We start from the raw sequence: 7756 nt of genomic DNA, 5'->3' as shown, positions 1-7756 counted from the left end.
AAGTCCAGGGAACTCTTGCTGACTCCAGGTGTCTCTCATGACTTGTTAACACACTGCAGAAAGCAGGCAAGAATAGGGGGTACAAGAGTAAACACGGCAGGCAAAGCTGCATGAAGAATGGGCTGATGTGCCCTGGGGAAGAAGTGCAAAGTAGTTAATATTTTCAACGGCTGCTTGTGCCCACTTCCCTCCTGCTGAGTCTGAAGACAGCCTAGGAGGTACAATGTATTTAATTATTGGAGAGATTTCCACATCCTGACACTGCACTGTCGGAGGATTCCCCTCTAGAGTAAGTCATAGCAGGACCAGTATCAGCATCTTGAGCTGCAGGTACAATAAACCACTGACCCAGCAGCACCCACTGAAGCACATGTACCAACAACACTCACTACCCTGGTTTTGGGAAAAAGGACTTTATTGTGTTGCAGACCGTACAACTCAGTCCTTCTTTGCAGCAGCTTTCCTCATGGCTGCCAGGACGTTACTGAGTTCCTCCCGCTTCCTCTTGGCCCGAATGTGAGTGCCGACCTGCAGGGAGAGAGCAGGGCAGTCAGTCTTTATCCAGCACAGACGGACAGACTGGGGTTGCTGCAGGTGTCACTGCAGACACAACTCACAACCAGGCAGAATGGTAAAGTCCTAGAAAGATGGACTCAACTTCCTGCCAGAAGGTTACCATCATGTCTCAGTAGTACCTCAACACAGTTATTTGGGACAAGAAAGAAGCTGCTTTCAGCTCTCATAGCCATTACAACTCAAGGAACCCCATCAAAAGTCTCCTGGTTAATGGTACTCAACCTCCATCAGTGCTGCTCCAATCTTCCCCACACCAGACATGCAAACCATGGCAAAATAGCATGAGAAGCCTAGATTCCTGAGCTCAGGGCCTTTTTTATAGAGTACCTTTGCATCCATCTTCTGCTTTCCCACCCAGACCAAGAAACATTCCCTCCACTTCCTCAAATTATACCAGTAACTTCCAAAACAACTGAAAAAAAAATTAATTCAAAAGCCAATTATTCCTAGGGCAGGGCAGAAAACAGAAAGCTGACATAGTAGTTTCTGCCATCCTTGTTAGTTGATTGACTCACCCGCTTCTTGATGAACTTCAGAGCACGTTTGTCCTTGGACACTTTCAGCAACTCCATTGCACGTCGCTCATAGGGTGCAAAGCCACAGACTTCCCTGATCATGTCTCGCACAAACTTGGTGTGTTTGGTCAGGCGCTGTGGGAGGGGAGGGAATATGCAGGTTACAATGCATGTACATGCTGGTTGATGCAAAGGGGACTGCAGGGAGCTGTGGCATACTCTCAGCTCAGGTCCCAAAAACCAGCCCACGCTGTTGGCATGTCCCAAGGAAACTTGATTCCTGGCAGATGTTAAGGAGCACGTATACTTGGCCAGATGTGCCAGTCTGTCTACAGCCTCCTTCAGGTCTGGATGTGTCACACACTGGCACGGACCAGCATTTTTGGAAAAAGCAGGACCATGAGATACCCAGGGTTTGCGTAGCAATGCATGCCAGACACCACAGCTACACAGAGCATTTCATCAGAGTGGATAAAAGGCCCAGATGCATTCATGTCTCATAACACATGCATTTATGGAACCTGGATAGCTCTGAGTTGGAAAACCCCAAGGAATTTTGTGAGGATTGCCTATTGTTACCAAGAAGAGCAAAACAGGAAGGACTCCAGAAGGCACACAGCTTTCACAGCCACCCGCCGCCCTGCCCGGGCGAGCCGACCAGCCTGCCCGGCCCCGCTCTGCGGGGCCCCACCCAACCCGCAGTCACGGGCAGCACGCAGGTTCTGACCCCTCCAGTCTCCCCACGGCGAAAGGGCCGAGCCGCAGCCACGCGGGACGGGGCCGGAGGCGCTGGGCAGCTCCGCGCCGGACACACAAACACAACTGCGCTGCGCACCGCGAGCAGCGAGCCCGTTCGGCCCCCGCGGCAGAGGCGGAACCGAGGCACAGCGCGCCGGCAGAGTCTCGTACTTACCCCGCGGCGGCGGCACTGCCGGGGCTTGGACACGTTCTTGGTCACCTTGTAGCCCTTGTTAAGGCCCACGGCCATGGGGTAGCGGATGGCCATGGCTGCGGCGCCCGGGCCCGATGGACGCGGATGGACACGGACCCGTCCGCTTCACCTGCGCTGCAGTGATGGCACCGCGCACCGGAAAGAACGAGCGCGCGCGGGACGCTGGGACGAGGCCGCTTCCGTCGGCGGGCGGAGCCGAAGGTGCGCGGGGGAAAGGCTGAGCGAGAGGCCGCGGGGCTGGTGCGTTATGAGAGGCTGGAGGGTCACCCCGCGGTGGGGTCAGTGTGGGTGTGGAGGAACAGTGGGGGCGAGGGGGAGATCACCCCGCAGCGCGAGGTCCGGCAGAACTGTTGGTTCCCCTCAGGTGGGGCCGGGGGGCTTGGGGAGTCCGCGTGGGGACGGATCCCGCAGCACCGCTCAGCCCCCCAGTCACAGACTTTCTCCCCATAAAGTATAACTTTGGTATCGCTTGACCAGAATCTGATACGGTTTGGCAGACAAATTTAAAGCAACAGATTAAACGATTTTGTTGAAATAAAAGATAGTGGGTTTTCTTACGTCTGAAAGAGAACTGAGGTGAGCATGTGAAGCACGGAATTGACTCCACAACTCAGATAGTTATGAAGTAGGTATGTGTTTATTCCAGCATGGGGGGTAGCCCCTCTAAAGGCATGCACACCCTCAGCAGCACTTCACTCGGTTTATATTAGGTTACAGATTACATATGCATAAAGTTAGACAAAGCCCCTATAGATATTCATTATCTATCCCCGCTTCGTATTATAATGAGTTCAAAGTTAATTTAAATATGCTCGCGCAAGCGCAGTGTCCCAGATTAATTGTGGGCACGGGTCCCAAATGATTGATTACTACATGATCCATACTCTTCATCACGATGAACTGTTCACCCTGTTCCCTTGTGCATGCTCCCTTGGTCCTTGCTCCTAGTCCAAGCCTGAGAACCAACTCGTACTGGTTCTGGGGTCCAAGGGTGGGATGGTCGGTTACACTTGGTGGTTTCTCTCAATTATTTGGCTCTCTTCTCTCCATCCTCCCTGATACCAGGTAGGCACAAATTCATTAAGTGAATAATAAATGGATCACAGCAGGCATATCTTAGTAAATCATTATCCAATCTCTGGCTCTCTAAATCAGTTCAAAAATCAGTTCAAAAATATTATTATAACTATTATCCAGCTTCTAGTTCTTTTACATTAGTAATTTCTATTTTACCCTAAATCACATGTGCTACTCAACTGATTTCTGCTTTCAAAGACAATTCTTTTTAATGTGTTGAAATTGAAAATATTGACTTGAAAGCATTAATTGCAAAATTGAAGATCTGGGATTTTAAAACAAATTACAGAACTTTACATTCCGGTGTAGAGCTCGTCTTTGCAGGGCTGATTCACTTCATACCAGGGCAGCGTTCCCAGCTCACAGCGGTTACCCGTGTGTAGCTCTGTACACGGCACAGATTCCAGCAGTGAGGAATGTTCGTCACTTAGATGGTGGGACGGTCTGACTCCGATGCTTTTCCCCACGGGAGGGCAATATGAACAGGTGCCTGCAGGGTGTGACTGCTACACAGGCAGAAGGAACTGCCTTTCTGAAATATTTCCTAATGTTTCTGAAAGTTAACAAGGAAAAATTACGAATGCCAAATTTGTTCTCAGTCTCCACCTCTAAAATCAACACTAGTTTGATACAATCTTTTCTACTGAGAACTATCACATGGGGCAGCTAAAGGTTTCCCCATCCACAAGCTCTGGGTTCCTCACAGGAGATGTCGCAGCCCCTGGCTGGAGGAGGTGTCACCTCTCCTGCCACTGCCGATGTGCATGGAGCTGCCTTAGGGTGGCTGTTTGCTCAGCTCTGGATGTGCCAAAGAAGGGCCCTCACCTATTCTGGCTCTGTGACCACCATCTGGTACAAGTGGCCCTAAAATAAACGCTTGCCCGGAAGAGGAGGAGGCAGGAGCTGTTGCTTCTTATTGCCTGGTCTGTGAGCACCAACCCAACAGCAGCATCTACATGGGGCTCTTCCCTCTCACACCCTGGCTATTGCTATCTTCCCCTCAGGTCATCTTTTCCATTCATGTGGAAACATGGATCTACAGTTCCCAAACTCTCCTTGGGTTTCTCATCATTTCACCTTCCTTTACTGCACTGGAGACACCTCAAAACACTGCCTTTTCCCCAAGACAAGGGTTCTTGCCTCCCATCATTATCTGCACAAGTCCCTGATAAAAAATCCAGGTTTTCTGTTTCCAGAAGATTTTGCACCATTCCAACATTGTTAAATGCCTTCTCCCACATTCCCAGCACTTGCAAGTGGTTTGCATCTCTGCTGGATCTTTATTTGGATTCTGCATCATATTGTGGCCACACAGGCCCTTTCTTGAGAACCTTTTCTTTCCCATGCAAAATATGAAAACAGTAAGTTTTTGTTTGTAGTATTTGAACACCTGCTGTTTTTCCAGATCTGTTTTGATTCAAGACAGTGTGTTTGGAATTGGGTATTGTAGGACCTCAGCCAATCACCCCGGGGGGTGGGTGACCACTGTCCAATCACCTATGAGTTTTTACCATATATAAAAAGAGAAATTACAAGAATAAAGTTTCTTCTTCTGCTGCTTTTCACTGGACTGGGTTCCTGTGCTACATTCCGGGTAGAACAACGACAATGTAACATCGGATGAAAGATGCTTTCACAGCATGTGCTCCCATAGCTGGCACAGTGGGGGAAGCCCTTTACCCATTGATTCCAAGTACTAACTGAACCATCTCCCCAGAAGGGAGGAGGGCAGGCAGCACAGTAGCCTGATGCTGTTCACCAGTGCTTCACCTTCCTGTCTTACCCCTCTTTGGCCAAGGCCTGCAAGGTGCAGGTATTTGCATTTGCCAAGATCCAGGCATGGTTTTCTGCTAGATCTCTTCCAGCAGGCAGTGTGGGTCACCCTGTAAGCCAGAAGCCCCAAGGAGGCTTGTAGGGGCTGGTCATAGGGAAGGCAGGCAGGAAACAGGCTCAGCTTCTTGCTTAAATCCAGGCTACCTTAAATTCAGAGGCTACTGTCTTATGCTAGTTAACAAAATATGCATAGCAACCAATGTGAAAGAACTTCAGCACCATTTGCATAGGTAGCCAGAGGCTTCCCTTTTGAGCGAGATGGTGTTGCTCTCAGTGTCTGGTTTCTTCTGGAAATGCCCCTTCCCCAGTGCATCCTGGCTGTCCTACTTCAGGCTTCTGGACCTCAAACAGCTGAAAGCCCTGCTCACTTCTGCAAGGCTCAGGGCTGTGTGGTTCTGCCCCACGTGCTTCACATGTCCATGCAGGGTGTTTCCCCAAGCAGTGGAGCCTCTGTCTCCTGGGAAATAATTACAACAGCAGCCAGCAAAAATCTCTGTATGGGGTTCATCACACACAGTATTTCTGCAACTGTGGCCCTCTCAGTCAGGGATGGAAATACTTCCATGCACCATGACAGAGCAGGGCTCTGAAAAGAGGGTGTGGGGACAACAAAAATTATAACATCTCTCTTTATCAGCTAAGAAGTGGCTGTGGCTGTCAGACCTGTGGTGATGATGAGCAAGGCCTCTCTCATGGGCATGCAGGGCTGTGTTGGCCCTGCTTGACCACTTGATGGTGGTTGCTGGCAATGCTCCACTGTGCTGTTTTGTTGTCCTGTTTGGGGCTGGAGAGAGCTGGACAAGTGTCTGTCCAGCCTCTGTTGATGAGATGACAGAGGTAGAGGAGTCTGTGGGGTGTGATGGAACCATTGATTCGCCCCAGTTGAGCCCAGAGACACTGCAGAGACCAAGTCAGAGAAGTGGGTATTTGCTTTATTCGATGCACCAGGTGTGAGGGGAATTCTTTCCACCAAACACACACACACCTCAGTACTCCAAAGGCCCAGTGTTATAGGTAAAATTCATGAATATTCATTACATTACCCAGGATAGGAGTGGTTATACAAATAATTTCTCGGAAGTTATTAATATCATTAACATGTGCACCACGCATGCTCTGTATGTCCTGGTGGTCTTTGGAGACCCCCAAAGACCCCTCCAAGATTAAGGTCCTAGTAGTCTTCATCACAATGCACTTTTTACCTTTCCCTCTGGAGCATGTGTGGTCCTTCATGGGATGATTCAGCTGTTTCTGTGCTGGTTTTAAATGCATGCTTGTACATCTTAGCTGAGAAGTGTCAGAGGTTGGGGTGCATTGGAATTTTTTCTCCATCTCTGTTACTAAGCAATAAATGTCTGGGTGATTAGAGCCATCAGGTCTTTTGTAAGAGACAAAAGGGTGTGCTGGGTGGGGTGAGGGGACAAGGCAGCCGGCTGTTGGAACTGCCACTCTCTTGTCCATCAGACACCGGGAGGAAAGGGACTGCTCTTTGCTTCTGGCTGCAACCGCAGCAGCTCTGTCTTCTCCTCCTGGCTGGGTGAGCTTTGACTCAACTTCTTTCCCACTGGGAGTGCACATTCTCCCGGCTGCGTTTTGCTGCAGCTGCGGGGGAGTCCGGCTGTCCCTGCCTCCCACCCCGCTTTCACCACACGAGACTGCGGCGTCTACCGTGACGGCAGAGTCCCTGCTACCTCGCTGGCTAGCCCAGGAGAGAGTCAGCCCCTGTCCCCCTGCTGCCCCGCTTTGCTGCTGCTAGCTGCCTGCCTGCTTCTCAGCCTTTTCCGCCGTTACCAGCTGTGTGAGGCTGACCTGACCCTGCGCCACAGCGCCACCTGCAGCCGCTCGGCAAGCATCGCAGCTGCCCTGCCCGGCCGGGAGCTCAACAGCGCCCCTGCTGCTTGTGACCGTGATTACACCACACGGGAAAGTGCTCGGCAGCTCAAAAAGACATCTGCTACTGGTTTCTGGTTTTGTTTGTTGTTATTCTTGTTATTGCTTGTTTACTCTGCTACAGATACTAGTAAAGAACTGTTATTCCTTTTGCCATACCTCTGCCTGAAAGCCCTTGATTTCAAAATTAAAATAATTTGGAGGGAAGGGAGATCACATTCTCTGTCCTAAGGGAGGGTTCCACCTCTCTTAGCAGCCACCTGTCTTTCAAACCAAGACAATAACCCATCAGGCCAGAGCTGTTATCTACAGTTTGAATTTGAATTAGAGCTCAGCCTTCAGCCCTGGAAAGGCGCCGTGCTGGTGGAAGGGGGCAAAAGCTCAAAGAAACAAGGATGGTTGAAGTGCAAATAGATTTGGGTTTTCTATTTGAGTACTTCTTTCTCACCATCCAGGGAGCAATCAGAACCAAACTAAGGCTTCTTTGCTTAAACTCCTTGGTAGGGAAGTAAAAGCAGAGTCCTCACTACTACCTCTTTTAATAAAAACAGCCCTCTCCCACTGGAATGTTCCCCCTGCCTTTGGATGCCGTCTCTCTCCCACACAGCATTTGCTGCAGCACGGGGAGCTGCTGCAGCAGTCTCGGCTCAGCCAGGCCAACCTCCGGCTGCCTTGTGCCGTGTAGCTACTGTGTTCCTCACTGACTCTCTCACAGTTTTTAAGCCCTGCTTTGAGGCAATCAGAGACTTGAACTACTGTCTTTGGTGGTGGTTCATTAGCTAGGTTCGAGTACATTTTTAAACAAAACACTGCTCTGCACATCACAGCACAGGACAGTTTTCATATTCATCCTTGGGTCTTCCAAGTGAAATAGTTTGAACCTGGCTTTAAAGAAAATGCTGCTGTCAGTAGG

At 50.1% G+C, this 7756-nt stretch overlaps 1 protein-coding gene across 1 annotated transcript; it reads right to left on the bottom strand.

The window, feature by feature from the left end:
- Positions 1 to 397: 397 nt before the first annotated feature.
- On the bottom strand, positions 398 to 2199 carry RPL36 (ribosomal protein L36). The gene is made up of 3 exons (XM_085040817.1): positions 2005 to 2199; positions 1092 to 1226; positions 398 to 528 (listed from the first exon to the last, which is right to left on the bottom strand). The coding sequence occupies exons 1-3, from the start codon at positions 2095 to 2097 to the stop codon at positions 439 to 441; spliced, it is 318 nt and encodes a 105-aa protein (XP_084896943.1). The 5' UTR covers positions 2098 to 2199; the 3' UTR covers positions 398 to 438.
- Positions 2200 to 7756: the final 5557 nt, after the last annotated feature.

The sequence above is a fragment of the Lichenostomus cassidix genome, chromosome 28, assembly GCF_008360975.1.
Source record: "Lichenostomus cassidix isolate B80296 chromosome 28, HeHo_3.0, whole genome shotgun sequence".
NCBI classification, from domain to species: Eukaryota; Metazoa; Chordata; class Aves; order Passeriformes; family Meliphagidae; genus Lichenostomus; species Lichenostomus cassidix.
This window is presented reverse-complemented; position numbering and strand designations above follow the sequence as displayed.